Source organism: Lipotes vexillifer, unplaced genomic scaffold (assembly GCF_000442215.2).
Source record: "Lipotes vexillifer unplaced genomic scaffold, Lipotes_vexillifer_v1.1 scaffold520, whole genome shotgun sequence".
NCBI classification, from domain to species: Eukaryota; Metazoa; Chordata; class Mammalia; order Artiodactyla; family Lipotidae; genus Lipotes; species Lipotes vexillifer.
In genome coordinates, this window is record NW_006784004.1 from 1,831,083 (window position 1) to 1,849,075 (window position 17,993).

General features: G+C 36.2%; 1 protein-coding gene across 1 annotated transcript in view; it reads left to right on the forward strand.

Moving 5' to 3' along the window:
* Positions 1-17,993, forward strand: part of CTNNA3 (catenin alpha 3) — a gene marked incomplete at its 3' end in the record, with an annotated part of 1,444,109 nt that overhangs the window by 1,007,858 nt on the left and 418,258 nt on the right. Inside the window, exon 10 of the mRNA XM_007456477.1 lies at positions 14,348-14,440. Within this exon, the coding sequence (XP_007456539.1) occupies positions 14,348-14,440 (93 nt within the window). The remainder of the gene's footprint in view (positions 1-14,347; positions 14,441-17,993) is intronic.

A 17,993-nucleotide genomic window follows, 5' to 3' on the forward strand; every position in this document is an offset into this window, starting at 1 on the left:
CCCGTGTCCCCTGCATCGGCAGGCGGACTCTCAACCACTGCACCACCAGGGAAGCCCTCTGATTTTCTTTTTGTATTATATCACATTATTTAGCTAACCCCACTATTTATCATGTGATTTAAATCCAGAACCCGTTCAAGGAGCCCTCAAAGATTCAGGGAACCCAAGGATGACGGGACATAGAAATCATAGTATTTACCATCAGTATACAGATTTGCATATTTTGCTGGGAACTTCATACTCATACACACAAACACAAACAGGCTTACCCCACTGTCACTTTTCTGTAAACACACACTCTCTCACATACACTGTGTGTTCTTTTGATTTGTCTGATTCACTATGGGCCGTTTATGCTGAGAGATAAGAGTCTTTCTCTGGGTTTATATAATTCTCGTAATTTTAAAGCTTGTTTGCCTGTGTCTCTCAAAGTTAGAATTTAATCATAAACAGATGCCTGCAAGACAAAAAACAAACAAACATAGTTGCACAGGTTATTGTTTTGATATCTTCCAAAATAAGTGAGAGGTGAGTCCAGAATGATACCCCAGGCTTCTGGCTCAGGAACTGGGTGGACGTGGAAACTGGTTCCTGAGATAGGAGACCGAGCAGAGGGGCAGGTTGTGGTGTAGGATTAGAAGTGGGTGAGTTCAACTGTGAGCACGCTGGGGCAGAGCATCATGAAGGACATCCAAGAGAAGAGAATGCCAGACACCACGCAGGCACTAGGGACTCAGGAGACCTCCAAGAGAAGGTTTCTGCCATAGGGAACTCTAGTCCACTGGGGGCTAGCAAATGAGAAAGCCATGAATTACAGAGAGACTGGGGAGTCACAGAGCAGAGGTATGTGCCCCTCCCACCCTCCCTCCAGCACCTTGGACCTCTGTGAGTGTACGCAGCATCCACCTCCCTGCATTTGCCCACACTGCTTTCTTCCTGGAAGGTGTCACTTCTCACCTGCCCCTCTCTCAAGGCTGAGCTAGAAGCCCTTCTCCTTTCCATAACATTCTGTAATTCTACAAGAGTCATTATGCTTTACTGTTTAACTCTTTTCTCAATAAACTATCAATCCCCTGAAGGCAATGCTGTCTGGACAATTGATTACCAACTGTCACTCTGCTAAGAGACCCCTTCTTTCATGAAAGTAGGGAATGCATCTGGGTGGGGATGTCTTGATTTGTCTGGAAATCAGATAGTCTTGACATATCCTTGAAGTTTATACAATTCAATTAACTTTGCAGTGTATGACAACTTCTTTTTCCACAATGGCATTTGAATAGAGTGATATGTACAAAAAAATGTTGGTTCAGAATTAAACTAACTGAAAAACTTTATATTGGCTATAGCATATTCTGTCTTTAAAAAAATCAGTTCTCTTTCTGCCACTGGAGAGGTCAGGTCACTGGCTATAGAACTGCCTTGAAGTTTGATGTCAATTTCAGTGATAATGAAGGCCGATTAGAGTATTTTTTGACATGTGCCCTTTACACACTGATCCTATTAATAAGGACTTATTAGGCCTGCATGCTTCGCTTTGTACTTAATTTTCGGGAGACAACAAAGTATATCACTAGTTCAGGAAACAATACGTGACCTTGTTTTTAATTTATAGTTTAGATTTGTTTTGTCTTTTTGATAGTTAAATAGATTTTATTTGATGCTGTTTATTATATTACATTAACTTGGCAGGTGGCACATACTTTTATCCTTTGGGTCATGATTCTGAGGTGAATAATAGCTTAATTTAGAGAGGGACCTTGAGAAAACTGTCTAGTTGGTTTTACCCTTATAACTTACATTGCATATCATTACGGTGTATGTATATTCATATACAGTTATATATTGTTCCAAAATAAAAGATGAGAAATGTGTTTGGTAAAATGGGACTTTTAGAGCAGTATACATTGCAGTCCTCAATTTGAGCTATGTAACATATCCTTCAGATAATTTATTAGAAGCAATACTCTTACAGCCAGACCTGTTTAAGTCCTGTGTGTGCGTGTGCGTGTGTGTGTGTGTGTGTGTGTGTGTGTGTGTTTTCATCTCATTTGTTTCTTTTGTGATGGCACATCCTGACACAGCATACTAATGCCTGTTTTTTAGAATAACATTGACATATGTCCACTTAGACAAATGAATATTTTCATCTTTAATGAGTCATTGGAGAGGAACAAGAAGTTCAGATGCAAATTTGAGTTGAGCTGGAGGGCAAGGTTAAGATAAGAAAAAGAAAAGAAATGTAGGACTATGTTATAATCCCTTAATCACAAGAATCATCACCTCGTATCTATTGCACACAGACACAGACACTCACACAGACACATAAAAACACACATACACACACACCCCATGCATAAAATGCTGTTAACGTTCCAAAGAAATTGAATTTTTATTCGTTACAAAAATCACTTTTGGGTGGTCTGATTCTCTCATTGGCAATGGGCTTTGATTCATTTGATATTTGCCATTATATTAAAGACAACATGAGGGAAAACCAATGTCTGGTCTTCCTGTTGTGAATTAGCAATCATATTTGGGAATCATTTTAAATAAAACAGTTACAAAACAACCCAAGCTATTTTCTACCTAACAGCCCTTAAACGTTATATCTGTATTTTCTGGAAACCGTATTTGTAAGTGATTCTGGATCCTCAGATTTTGCAGTAAGTGTCATGATTAATATGTTGGTATTAAAATTTCAAATATAGATATAGAAAAATTTTATTCTCTTCAAAATGAAAATTACTATATTGTTTTTTTCTGGTTATAAAAGTAATTCATTCTCATTATAATAACCGAAACTGTACATTTTTAAAATTATAATAAAAGAAAGTTGCAATTATCTTGAATCTTACCCCTCAGAGATAAGCCCAATTACCATTTTGGTGAACAACATTTTAGATATCATACTTTCTGACACACACACATATTTATCATTTTTAATAAAGAGATCATTTTATACATTTTACTTATCATTAGCATGTTTCCAAGTCAATAAATATAAAGCTATTTCATCAATCCCCTTTATTTTTCTAATTAGATAACCATTTATGAAAAAGATACTTGGAAAAATTTCAGTCAATATACAAACATATAGTTAAAATGGGATGCTTTTCTTCATGGCAAAATTGATCCTACTTCCTTTCCATATGTAACTCATGATAAGAGTTGGGATTTAACTCAACTTTGTCACCTGAGAAATGTAAATATTTCTTCTTTCTTTACAGTATTTGCAGCTGTCACTTATTTTTTAGGTTCATTTATATTGGCTAGAACCTGGAGTAAAATATTGGTTAACCTCAGTGACAAGGGGAGTGCTATTTTAATCTTGACTTTTGAGCAGTATTCTATAATTTTCTTTAATTTTCTGTAATTTGACCTGTCTCAGGTTAAGAATAATTTATTCTATTCATAGCTCACTAAGACTTTTGTTTGTTTTTGTTCTGTTTTAGTTTAGCTTTGTTTTGTATTAATAAGAATATGGGGCTTCCCTGGTGGCGCAGTGGTTGAGAGTCCGCCTGCCGAGGCAGGGGATACGGGTCTGTGCCCCGGTCCGGGAAGGTCCCACGTGCCGCGGAGCGGCAGGGCCCGTGAGCCATGGCCACTGAGCCTGCGCGTCCGGAGCCTGTGCTCCGCAACGGGAGAGGCCACAGCAGTGAGAGGCCCGCGTACTGCAAAAAATAAATAAATAAGAATATGCATAAAACTTTATCAAATGCTTTTCTAAAATCTGTTAAAATATAGTAAAACAAGGAATTTCATTGGCAGTATTTCCCAAAACAAGCCACTGTTTTATTCCTACAAGAAACTGCATTGTTTTGCTGTATTATTAGTCTTTAATTACATAGTTGGAGTTAATTGGCTAATATTTGTTTTTAGAAATGTGATGTTTAAATTAAAAACAGAACTGCCTGATAGTTCTGCCCCCTGCCTACTTGCTGTCTAATTTTGTTATTAAGTTACACAATCAGTAAAATGTGATCATTTAAATGGAAGGGGGCCTAGAAGTCAAATAATTAATCTGCTCATCTTATAGATGGATAACCAAAGACAGAGAAGTAAATGGTTACATTAGCAAAACTAATATCAGAGACAGGATTGTGTGATTTAAGATTTATAACATTTGGGAGGCAATTTGAGATGCAGAGTCTTAGAGGATATTAAGTTCCTTGGCAATAGTTTGTTTCCATGAAACAGCCTGACTGCAGTCACCACTAGGAGGTTCACCTACCTCTAGCTTCCTATCCTACTTAGAAACTACAGTTTTATTCTCTCTTTCATGTTTCCCCTTAAATAGGTTATGTTTCTTGAGATTTGTTTTTGTTGTTGTTGAGTTCTCGGGCAGTTCCTAGCCCACGTCATAGGTGCATAATCAATATTTGTTACTTGATGAAACTGTTTACCTGCACCTTGCTATGCACTTTTATAACACAATTCTATTAGCTAAATATTCTACAAAACTCATAATTCATGGTCATTTCTTGTTACTCCAAGGGGCAGCACAGCAGCATTGTCTGACCAGGAGGAACAGAAGAACTGGCTTGCTTAGCCAGAGGTCACTTGGACGCCAACACTGAGAGATCACAGACCCCCTTCTACACTTCTCACATTCAGTCCCAGTGCTCTGAGCTTAGGCTTACCTGGAAACAAAGCATGTGTTATATTACGTTTTGCTGGAGATACTAAAGCTCCTGGGTTTGTTCATGGGAGTTATTGCGCCTCTTTCCATCTGCCTTACTCACCAGCATTTGGCAGCCAGCTTGGGTCCTTTGAAGAGTTATTTTGCCTGATTAAAAATAAATAAATTAAAAGCTAAATTGGGAGCTAATCAGTTGTTCCCAATTCGATATCTTAAGTGAAACTAAAACTCTAAAGAAGCTGCCTCCCAACCTTTGTTAAGTATAATGACCAGACTAGAAGAAAAGTGTGTTACTTTTCTTTGAGGTCCAACTGTCTAAGCCTTTGTGGAGTATTGCAAATGAACTTCAGAGGGAAATTTCATTTCCCTTTCTCGCTTGTCCTGAATTTCTGCTGCTGCCTCCTCCCTCTAAACTCATTTTTTCATCCTCTCTTTGGGGATGATACATTCGTAAGCATACTAGTCCATGCACTCATGCATTTATTCTTCCACTGAAGGACTATTGTTTGGCTACCATATATCAGGTACTAGAAACTGAGGGTCCAGTGATGAACAAGTAAGGGCCCTGCTTTTATAAAGCAGAAGAAATGGTCACTAATCAAATAATCTTTTCAGTAAACGTATAATTACAAATCGAGAATCAGGCTCTGAAGGAAAAACCTGACTTGGTTAGAGAGAGGTCTCAGTGGTGGGTAGGGGATGCAGTATTGGTGAAAAACTTTCTAAAAATTTACTTGGGAGCAGAGACCTGCAGTTAACTATGTCTAAGTGGTGTAAATGTGGCAATGAAGGAGGAAGAGCACATTCCAGGCTAAAGAAAACAGCATGTGCAAATGTCCTGTGGCAGAAGGAAGCATGGATAGTTGAAAATAGGTTGACATCGCCGAAGTAAAGAGAGAAAAAGAACTATGCGTGATGAGTCTTGGACCAGACTATAGAGGACCGGGTAGGGAAGGAAATGTGGAGTGGGAATGGGAGATGATGATGGGGGTATCAAATTTGCATTTGAAAAAAATCGTCAGCTGCAGTGTGGTGAACATATTGTAGAGATGGCACAGTGGCTGAGAATCAAAGCTAAGTCTGAATGAAAAAATAAAACTGACAGTAAACTTGACTAGGGTGGGGAGCAAGAAAAGTAGATGGTTTAGGAGATGTTTTGAGAGAGGAAATCAAAACAAATGGATTGATAAGGGAATGGGCGTGAGTATTGTCTAGGCAGCCTCTAGCTCTCTGCTTCGTGTCACAAGACACACGGGGCTACCTCACCACCTACACTGTCCTCTGTCCACACTGCGCTAGTCTGACCATTATCATTCTGCCTCAACCAACAGTGGCCCTCTGTGTGACTGAATCAGTGAATAATTTCAGGAATTACTTACTTGACTTCTTATTATTTGATAGTTGAAACCACCTTCTTGAAACTTTCTCTTCTCCTGTCCTCTATGACATCAGAGTATTGTGGGTAACCTTCTCTATCTCTGGCCACTTTTTCCGAGACTCATCATAGGTTTATCTTCTTCTGTCCGCCTAACAAATATTGGTGTCTTAGGTACTCTTCTAAGAATATTTACTCCCTACTCACAAACATCCAATTGCTATTAATAAGCTAGCAACTTCCTAATTAATATCCATTGTAGACCCTTCCTCTTCCTTCTTCACAGCTCTTCACAAGCTTTTGTGAATCTTTATTCTTTTCTAAATTCAGAAAGCAATCCAATCTTTTCTAAATGCCAAGTCACAAATAAAGAACTTGTTTTAGTTATACTGTTTCTGTACCCTTACTTCAAGTGCTTATTATTTGTATCTTTGCTACAGATTTGTCAGATTTTGATGTTCCCAGTATACAGTCAGACTTAAAACAACTCAAGGCAATTAAGTTTAATGACTCAAGGGCTTTCTTTCCTCAAGTATTTTCCTCCATAACTTAAAGTAATGATACTAACCTTTATGCTCCTGTAATAGATAATTAGAAACTATTTTTTTTGATGAGGAAGGGGCAGAGGAAGGACATAGTTTCCAGTTAAGTTGTGCTAAGCCCTCTAAGATATACATTCATTGCATTTATTAAGATACAACGGAAGATATCTATTCATGATAATTCAGTTTCCAGGTGAACAAAGATAAACTTTTTTAAAATTTATTTACGTAGACTAAATTCTGTTTTTAGGATACTTTGGCTGATAAAAAAATTTTAAAAAAGAATACATAATTGTCTTTACCTTCTAGCAGTTTACCATCTGAAAAATACATAAGTGAGTCTAGGAAGAATAAAGTAGGTGCTATACTTGTGGGAGTATGAATTATGATTCTGGGCATCTGAGAAGGGTTTGTGGAGCAGATGTTATTTGATCCAGGCCTTAATGTATAGGTATGAATTTAAAAGAGCACATGTAAGGTTGGCTTTTAGATATAATAAACAGCTTACAAAAGGATAAACACAATTGCTAAATTATTTTCTTCAAGAATTAGATGTCCTTTTTTTACCTGGTCTGTAAAATGTTCTAATAGATATCTAGGGATTAGATATTCAAAACAAGACAGGTAAAAACACATTTATCTATATGTGCAGGAACTGAAATGAACATCTCCTTCTCTGCATTTGCCCCTGATACTAGGGTATCCAGGTTGCCTAAATCCAGAGGCAGACATTCGACTAGAAAGTGCCTTCCACTGAAATGATTATGGTTCCACATTGCCAGCCTTTAACTTTGCTGAGAGTAACCATCTGAAATGAGTGCATAAGTGGTGTGTAAATTTCTGGTTCAGTACTACATTCAGTTATAGTTGCATGCAAGATACTATGAATTTGGGTTACTTAAGTAGAAAACAAAAGAGACTTCATTTGAAGATACAAGGTAGTGCACATAAATACAGGCAAACTGAGAGAAGAGGGCTGAGATTGGGTAGGAACAGGAACTGCTCCAGGGCTCCATGCAGGCAGTGATGGATATGCCCACAGCAGGGCCAGGGTTGGACTACTAGGAGCTTCAATTAACGGACATACCAAGATTTCACACCACTGGGTTACAGGAGGAGACAGTAGTTCTCCAAAGGGAAATCAGAGTGTTATTGACAGAAAAAGGAATGGATACTGGGGAGAAGGCCAGAAATTTCTCCTACACTTGATTTTCTTCTTTCCTGAGTATTTTGATTTTTAAACTTTTCTCTGTTTGTTATAGACTAAATGTTTGTGTCCCCCCAAATTCATATATTGAAATCCTAACACCCAAGGTGATAGTATTGGGAGGTAGAACCTTTTGAAGGTGATTGGGTAATGAGGGAAGAACCCTCATATAAGTGATTAGTGCCCTTATTAAAAGAAGCCCCAGAGAGATCCCTCACCTCTTCTGCCATGTGAGGTTACAGCTAGAGGGTTTAGTCTATGAACCAGAAAGCTGGTACTCACCAGACACTGAGTCTGCCAGCACCTTGATTCTAGACTCCCCAGCCTCTAGCACTGCGAGAAATAAATTCTGTTGTTTGTAAGCTACCCAGTATATTTACTTTTGTTATAGTAGCCCTAATAGACTAAGCCCTATTTCTCCAGTGGTAGTATAGGTTATTATTTCTTGTCTGTAATTTGTGAAGCCTTTTCTATGATTCCTAGCCTCTTCCTTATATATTCAGTTCATACTTCTTGTAGATTTTCACCCCTTTACATTAATTTTCAGGAAGGAGTGTCTATCCAAACAAATGAAAATCAACCCAAAGTCTAAATATGTTTCTGTGTGTTGGTGTGTGTGGACGGTGGTATATCAGAATCACCTGCGAACTTTTAACAGTTGAATTAAACATACTTTATACCTCTTCTAACGTCCACCCATAGACATACTTAATATATCAGCATATCTTGGCAGAGGAACCTGGACTTTTCTTTTAATAGCTATACTTGTGATTCTATTATGCTCACCATCTAACTTATCCCACAAGTTGAGGACTACTAATGAAGATTTTCTATGAGCCCAACTTTATTTCTATAATTGAAGATATTTGACATTTTAGATTCTGTAACCGCTGTGAGAAAGTTGTTAAGAGAAAGATTTCACCTCATTATAAGGAAGAACTTCTTAACTTGTGTAACTTTGGACTACCCTGCAATGGGAATAGGCTGCCCTGCAAAACAGTAAATTCTGTCTCTGAAAGTGTTTACACAGGAGTTGCATGACCATCTGCCAGAGAGGAAAATGAATGAAAATGAGACAGTGACCTTTCTTCCCCCTTGAGAGCTAAGATACACAGTGACATGATATTACAATTAACTATGTGAACTATATATAAACAATGAATATGCAAAAATGGAAATCTCACCAAACATCAAAGTTGGCTTCATGTTCTTGAGAAATGATATCGCAGGTAAATATCTGTGTGAGAGCTCCTTAGTGACAGAATGAATGATGTATGATGAGCCGCTGTCCAAATAGTGAGCTTGTTCCTAGCAACGGTACCATTTCAGTTGTCTAAGATGACTTGAGGGGACAACTAGTGCATCTGAGATTTCAAATAACACTTGATACTAGAATGTTAAAATATAGCATGCTCTGGTATTCAGTACTTCTAAAATTCAGTCTCTATCAGCTCAGAACAGAGTAATGATAAACAGCACAGTTAAGCTTATAGCATGGTAGACTGATTTAAAGGTCACTGAAAATACTCCCACTCTCCAAATATCTTTTTTATAGCTTTCCTTGATACTGCCATTAGTGAGTCATTGGTGGTGAGGGGGGTCAAGTATGGCCAACTCCCTGACCTTGATGGAACTGGCCTAGCTGGCAGGGTTTTTATGAGGCCAGGTTCCAGAGCAGGGAATTTCTCACTTCAGAACACGGGTGAGGGGGTGAGAGGTAGGTACCATGTTCTATGCCAGGTGAAGGGAAAGTCCAGCAAATAGAAACGATGGCAGGGACATTCAAAATTGGTATACAGAAACTGAACTAGGAATCAGGAAGAGGAGAACAAACACCAACAAGTTGGTAACAAATGTGAATTAGTTCAAGAATTGTCTGGTCAGGCTTTTTGGTCTACAACTTTTTTTTAAATAGACCTGAAAGGGGAGTAAATTCAAGTTTAAAGCATTTAGAATGAGATATACATCTTAGAGGTCACAAGGACTGGTGAGAAGGAAAGAGGCTCACAAGTGAGGTGCTGATGTTAAAAAATCACTCCCCTCTGAGTAACATGAAAACATGTCCCTGTCTGAAATATTTTTAAAATTTGACTTTTGCAATTATTAGAGTATCAGCACTTATTTTAGTGATATAGCTTAATCTTTTGTAAAAATGAAAGAACGTTGTGTCCTGGCCTTGTCTTTTTTTTTTTTTTTTTTTGCGGTAAGTGGGGCTCTCACTGTTGTGGCCTCTCCCATTGCGGAGCACAGGCTCCAGATGCGCAGGCTCAGCGGCCAGGGCTCACGGGCTCAGCCACTCCGCGGCATGTGGGATCCTCCCGGACCAGGGCACGAACCCGTGTCCCCTGCATCGGCAGGAGGACTCTCAACCACTGCGCCACCAGGGAAACCCTGGCCTTGTCTTTTTAATAAACTTGTGAATTTACCTGAGTGCGCTTGGTCTCATTTATTTAGGGTAATTTAGGCTCTGATTTTCTTGGCCTTGGCTAAGGATATAGCACAATATCAATAAAAAGTCTGGTCAGTCATTTCAATGCAGGAAACTTTTCAGTGCTTTAATTCAGGATGGCATAAATAGCACACACATAGCCTTGATTAATAGTCTTCCTGTCCTTGGATAGTTTGAGTATGTTTCTTTTCTCTGACTTTGTTTTCCTATTTATACAATAGAGGATTAGAGAATGAGGTCAGAGGTCACAAGTTGGTGAACTATGAACTAAAGTAAGACAACAGACTGTTAGCTTGGTTAAGGAATTGAGTTTTTCCTAGTATTTCAACTTGTTTTAATGAGGCCTAATGCCTTTAGGCAGGGCATACACACTCATGTTTGTCTGGGGCACCACCGTGCACCCTAACCACTGTTATATCTAGACGCTCTGTTTGTGTTCCCTGCATGAGTCCTGTAAACATTTGAATTTGTGGCTGTTTGATTAGACATTTTGTCAAATTTCTTTAGACTCCTAAAGTTTTAATTCTATAAAACCTCTTGAGAGAGTGAATGTTCTTTCCCACCCCCCATTAATAGAAGGGAGATGAGCTGGAAGGAAATTGATACATGGTCAGGGCTACCTGGTATCAGGTTATCTTCACAAACTATCTCATTTAATCCTCAAAGTACTCCAGTGAGATTGATACTATCATACCCATTTTATAGGTGACAGAATGATCTCAGAGATGTTAACATTTTGCCCATGGTCAGAAATTTTATTAATTGTGGGAATTGAGTTAAAACCCAGATCTATTTGTATCCAAAACCTCTCTGTGAACAGTTTTCCTTAGTGGGCAAAAATTTTTCACAAGGATCTCTTGAATAATGAAACTTTACACAGACTTTTGAAACACTGTCAAAGTTAGATATATAAAAGCTGTCAGATGTCCAAATATCTCAAACTGTTTTATAAAATATTTTGTTCGCATGCTGTTTTCTTTGACCAGTAGGGAGTTGCCTTCATGCTATGCTGGGGAACATACCTGACTGCCTAAAGAGACACACAGAACTTAGGAATATTGTTAGAAGAAATTTGGCTTTCATTTATACATTCATGTGACTTAGAAAATATGTCACAAATCACTCAAATTAGAAATGTAAAGTGATTTTTATCACATAACTTTCTCTATTTGGTTGAAGAATACTAGCTATCCTATAAATTCAATTTGTTTGTATAAAATATCACTAAAACTCCACATGCCTTAATCTGGAAATAGTACTTGGTTACCTAGAAAGTTTACCTGACATAGAACAGTTCTGGTAAGGAGAAGTTTAGGTATGTCTGAATAAAGGAAGACAGAAAGAGAGTTAATATAATGATTAATTGAGTAGAAAACTTTGAGATGTGCTGTATTTTCAGTTGAGACTTTTGTAAGACTTAAGTCTGCTAATATAAACAGAAGCTTTGTGTTTAGGATGATTTTTATGTTAACATTAGTCACTGAATTGGCTATGATAAACATGGAGACCAGAAAATGTCCAGAAGAAGAATGTGTTTTTAAAAGGGAAAAAAGGTAAAGATGAAACATTAAAAATAAAGTAAAAGAGTGTCCCCACCCTTCCTCCTGGTAACCTCTAAGTCTGTGAGTCTGTTTTGTAAATAAGTTCATTTGTATCTTTTTTTTTTAGATTCCACATATAAGCAAGATCGTATGATAGTTGTCTTTCTCTGTCTGACTTCACTTAGTATGATAATCTCCAGGTCCATCCATATTGCTGCAAATGACATTATTTCATTCTTTTTAATGGCCGAGTAATAGTCCATTGTGTATATGTACCACATCTTCTTTATCCATTCCTCTGTTGATGGACATTTAAGTTGCTTCCATGTCTTGACTGTTATAAATAGCTCTGCAGTGAACATTGGGTGCATGTATGCTTTCGGATTATGGTTTTCTCTGGATATATGCCCAGGAGTGGGATTGCTGGGTCATATAGTAGCTCTATTTTTAGGTTCTTAAGGAACCACCATGCCGTTCTCCATAGTGGCTGAACCAATTTGCATTCCCACCAACAGTGAAGGAGAGTTCCCTTTTCTCCACACCCTCTCCAGCATTTATTGTTTGTACAATTTTTGATGATGGCCATTCTGACTATTGTGAGGTGATATCTCATTGTAGTTTTGATTTGCATTTCTGTAATAATTAGTGATGTTGAGCATCTTTTCATGTGCCTCTTGGCCATCTGTATGTCTGTTTCTTTGGAGAAATGTCTGTTTAGGTCTTCTGCCCATTTTTTTGATTGGGTTGTTCGGGATAGATTGGGAGTTTGGGATTGACATGTACACACTACTATATTTAAAATATATAACCAACAAGGACCTACTGTATAGCACAGGGAGCTCTGCTCAATATCCTGTAATAATAACCTAAATGGGAAAAGAATTTGGAAAAGAATAGATAACATATATAACTGAATCCTTTTGCTGTACAGCTGAAACTAACACAACATTGTTAATCAGCTATGCTCCGATATAAAACAACTTTTTTTAAAAAAAGAGTGCCTATATAGAGTACCTTTCTGTAATTTTAAACTTTGGATTAATCAACATTCATCTGCTTTGACCAAAAGATTGAGGCAATAATTTAAAATTTTTACTTAAAACAAAGAGTGCTCAAATTTACAGATAGCTATTTTCTGTAAGTGCAGTGCATATTATTATGAGACATATTAAAGCAGTTAGACTGCTGAATTTTACTTTCTGTGAGTGGGGCTTTAGGAGTGGGGGAGAGGGGCAAAGAAACAGCTGCCCTTTTCAAATAATTCACAAATGTGCTAATTATGTGTCAGATATGAAAGTTGAGGCATTGTGACCTTCAAGCCAACAAAAGACCTTTTCAAGTAAGCCATTTCCATGTATATTAATAAAGTGAACAATGCCGTTCCCCAGTTAAATAATGTATGGCTGCTATTTCATTATATGTAAATGCAAACCATGGAGTTATTTCACTGTTGACATATTTAAAGTAATGCTATAAAAAAAGCAAAGGCTGCAAATCCACGTAAGTAACAGTTTGGTACTCTACAAATAGTCATCCAAGAATATGTTTGTTGTTCGCTTCCACTGCATGCAGTTTAAGTGTGGTTTCTCTGCAACTGAATGCATTTTGGATTTGATCAGTAAAACCTGCCATGTGCTAAAGTATATAATAACTAACAGAGATGTTCGGAAAGTGATTGTTAGAAAAGCAATCTCTTTGCAGTAATGAAGACAACAACATATTTTGTAGATTAGAGAAAACATTGCCTCTGTACATGAATACTCACCTGTTAACAAGGGGAATGTTGAATAAGAGTGAGGTTCAAAGGAAAAGAAAGGAATTCCATGATCTTTCTCATGACTCATTCATGGTATAAAGAAATTATTTGTAAACATTGGACTTAGGTAATGGACGTGAATGTAGTTATTTAAAAGGGCACCCATTTCCCTGGAAAAGAGTGTGAGTTTAAAAAGCAATAATGTATAAAAGAATATGGGTATTACTAAGGGCTTGAATCACATTGACTGCTCGAATGTCAAATAGTGCCTACGAAGTTGTAGTAGAAAATCAAGAACAAGAAGAAGAATTCAATTATCTTGTATTTGTCCAGCTTTGCAGCATATTTGATGCTGAATAAAACATGAATAAAGATACAGTCATGCTTAATGCAACTTAAGTATGCATAGTAGACCTCTGGGAAATAATAAACCAATTACAAACCTAAAATAAACCACAATCATATGAGATTCCAAGAATCTATCAGCATTCAATCCATAAGTAAACTTTTTTTTCAGTCCCATAGGAAACCATAATAGTTAGCATCTTATTATGGGTTAGGTGTTGATACCAGGAGACTGTACAGGGTTTACTAATTCACTCACCAGTCTTCCTTTTGGCTTTAAATGATTTTCCATGCCCCTTTGTTGTATTTAATATCAATAGATTATCTGAATGCTCCCATAAAGCAGATACCAGTGACATTTATGAAAATGCTGTTGTTTGTCTTTGAGATTTTCAATGAACATGTACATACTCTTACTTGTCTAGGATTACAAATGTTTCTTCATTTCCTTCATAATCTGAGATAATTTCCATTGTTTTATATTGTATTTAAGGTGGCAAATCTTGCTTGTTCCATGTCAACAAATGAAGATGGAATTAAGATTGTCAAAGTTGCAGCCAATCACCTGGAAAACTTGTGTCCACAGGTATGATAACTAAGTTACTGACTCTTTCAATAAACTAGCTATAAAAAATTATATGTAATGCTTCAGACTTTCATACATATGGAAATATTTTAAAATATATGTTTTAAACACAGACAATGACTTATCCTAAGGTCATACTTTGTTGTTTGCCAAGCACCTCATTCTTTATTTAACACCTGGTTCTTGTAACATATCCTGAGAGACCATATTAGAATTTTGTGAAAGGTATAGTTTGAAATCAAAGCAGTGTTTCTTGTCTAACAGATCCGATTTATTTTTAGTCTTATTTATTTTGAAACCTCAAATTATAAGACATTAATGTTTTTTTCCCTCTTTTATCAAAAGAAGGCATGAGTTTGAAAAAAGCCAAGAAATATTTTCTTGTCTGCAATTCAGGAATTTTTTAAAATCTGAAGAGCAACACGTTCTTTAGGGAATTATTTTTAGATGACGGATTGTCTTGAAACCATGAATCAGGATACACATGAGGTCGATCTTAAACACCTTCCTTGTCTTAGAATAAGCAATAAATAGTATGGATAATTACTTCATAATAAAAACCACACATGTTGTAAGGCTGTGAAATATAATAATGATTAGAAACTTCAAGTCTCTGGACATCTGCTTAGATTCTGATTTTACTAAAAGTAGAGTGTGTGTTAAATACTTGATTTGCCTTGCTGGTGACTTCATCTCTAAGAATATTGAGGAAACAGTAAGGGAGAGTGCTTCCTTAGACTTAATGTTGATTAACAAGTGAACACGGGCTGAAGAAATGCAGTCTGAGGACCTGCACCTGAGGTCTCGTAACTGATGTCAGTTTTCTGTGAGGTTCCACAGGGAACAGAACTCTGCAGTGAGGTCTCTGAAGTGGCAGAATCACTTACACTCCCCTCAAGAGTCTGAATTCTCATTTCTCCACATGGTGGATAACACTTGATGCTGTCATTTTTGAAATGTCTTTTGAATCCAAATAGTGTTCAATGTATCTCATTGGTTTCAATTTATAATTTTCTGATTACTCAAGAAAACATTTTTTAAAAACATTTGTTAACCATTTGGCTTTCTAATTCTGAGTTGCCTCAACCCTTTGCCAATTTTTAGTTTTTTTTTTTAATTGCATTGCTTAGGTTTATTAAAAATGTATTCTGTGGACTATGGCTTTTCTTTTAACTTTGAAAATAATATTTTAATCATAAAAGATTTTAAGAATTTTAATGTGAACATATGATCTATCTTTTAATTTCTTAAATAGACATTTGAGCACCTACCCAGTGCCATGATTTGTTGGTTTGTGCTTTGTCAAGAAATTCTTGCAACAAAAATGTTGTATAGTTCCCACATTTTCTTTTTAAAAGATTGAAATTATTGTTATTTAACCTTTAGATCATTTTTTCACCTGAAATTTATTTTTATGTCTAAATGAAGTGGGATTTTTTTTTTTTTTACAGTGGTAAACATTGGGAAACTGTCATGTATTAAATAGTTGATCCTTTCCCAATTAATGTGAAATGTTACCATTTTTCACACATACACACCCATTTTTTAAATGTTTCCATTGTTTTATATGTATTTGTATACATATGTGCATAAACTATAACATAAGTAATGCATGCATATATATACAATACATGTTTTATTTAATACATTATACATGCATAATACATACATATCAAATCTGAATAGTTTCTTTACTCCTATTCTGTATGAAATATAAATTGATAGATAAATTGAAATATGTTCCAAAGTATACAATTTTCTGGGATCTCTATTCTATTCCAGTGACTCATTTCTTTATCCCTGCCACAGTATTATAGAACCTTTTTCCAGTTTTACTGAGATATAATTGACATACAGCACTGTATAATTTTAAGGTATACAGCATAATGATTTGACTTAGATACATCATAAAAGGATTACAACAGTAAGTTTAGTGAACTTCCATCATCTCATATAGATACAAAATAAGAAAGAAAAAAATTTTTTTCTTGGGACTTACTCTCTTAACAACTTTCATACATAACATACAGCCGTGTTCATTATATTAACCATGTTATACATTACATCCCTAGTACATACTTTCTTATAACTAGAAGTTTGTAACTTGACCACTTTTATCCAATTCCCACTTTTTCTACTTCCTACCTCTGAAAAGCACAAATATTGTCTCTTTTTCTATGAGGTTGTTTGTTTTTGAAGTATAATTGATGTACAACACTACGTGAGTTCCTTGTGCACAACATAGTGATTCAGTATTTCCATATATTTCAAAACGACCATGATAAGTCTAATTACCATCTATCATCATATAAACATATGATATCATGACTGACAAATTCCCCACACTGTATATTTCATACCTGTGACATTTATTTTATACATGGAAGTTTGTACCTCTTAATCTCCCTCACCTAGTTCTCTCATCACCCCCTCCCCTCTGTTCTTGGTATCTATAACTTTGTTTCTGTTTTGTTACATTTGTCCATTTGTGATTATTTTTAGATTTCATATGTAAGTGAAATCATATGGCATTTGTCTTTCTCTGTTTGACTTATTTCACTTAACATATTCCCTCTAGGTCTCTCCATGTTGTCACAAATAGCAAGATTTAATTCTTTTTTAAGGCTGAGTAATGTTCCATTGTGTGTGTTTATGTGTGTGTGTGTTTACCACATCTTCTTTATCCATTCATTTATCGATGAGGACATAGGTTGCTTTAATATCTTTGCTAATGTACATAATACTGCAATGCATATATCTTTTCAAACTAGTGTTTTTGTTTTCTTTGAATAAAAAGCAAGGAGTGGAATTTCTGGGTCATATGGTAGTGCTATTTTTAATTTTTTGAGTAATCTCCATACTGTTTTCCATAGTGACTGCACCAATTTACATTCCTGTAAACAATGCATAAGGGTTCCCTTTTCTCTACATCTTTGCCAACACTTGGTATTTGTTGTCTTTTGGATAATAGGCATTCTGACAGGTGTGAAGTTGACAGCTCGTGGTTTTAATTTACATTTCCCTGATAATTAGTGATATTGGGCATTTTTTCACGTGCCTGTTGGCCATCTGTATATCTTCTTTGGAAAAATGTCTATTCAGGTTCTTTGCCCATTTTTAATTGGGTTGTTTCTTTTTTTGATGTTGAGTTGAATGAGCTCTTTGTATATTTTGGATCTTAACCCCTTAATGAATATTTTGCTTGCAAATATCTTCTCCCATTCAGTATGAGGCCTTTTAATTTTGTTGACAGTTTCCTTCACTGTGCAAAAGCTTTTAAGTTTGATGTAGTCCCATTTGTTTATTTTTGCTTTTGTTTCCCTTTCCTAAGGAGATTTATCCCCCCCAAAATATTGCTAAAACCAATGTCAAAGAGCATCCTGCCTGAGTTTCTTTTTATTGTTTACTTAACATTGTAGTTACTTTATTGCTCTAGAAAATTTAGTTTTTAAAACCATCAGATACATAGTGATAATAAGACTGCCCCCCACACAATCAACTGTATATTAACGAGGCTTCTCTAACTTAGTAGATAAATATTACAAATTTACAA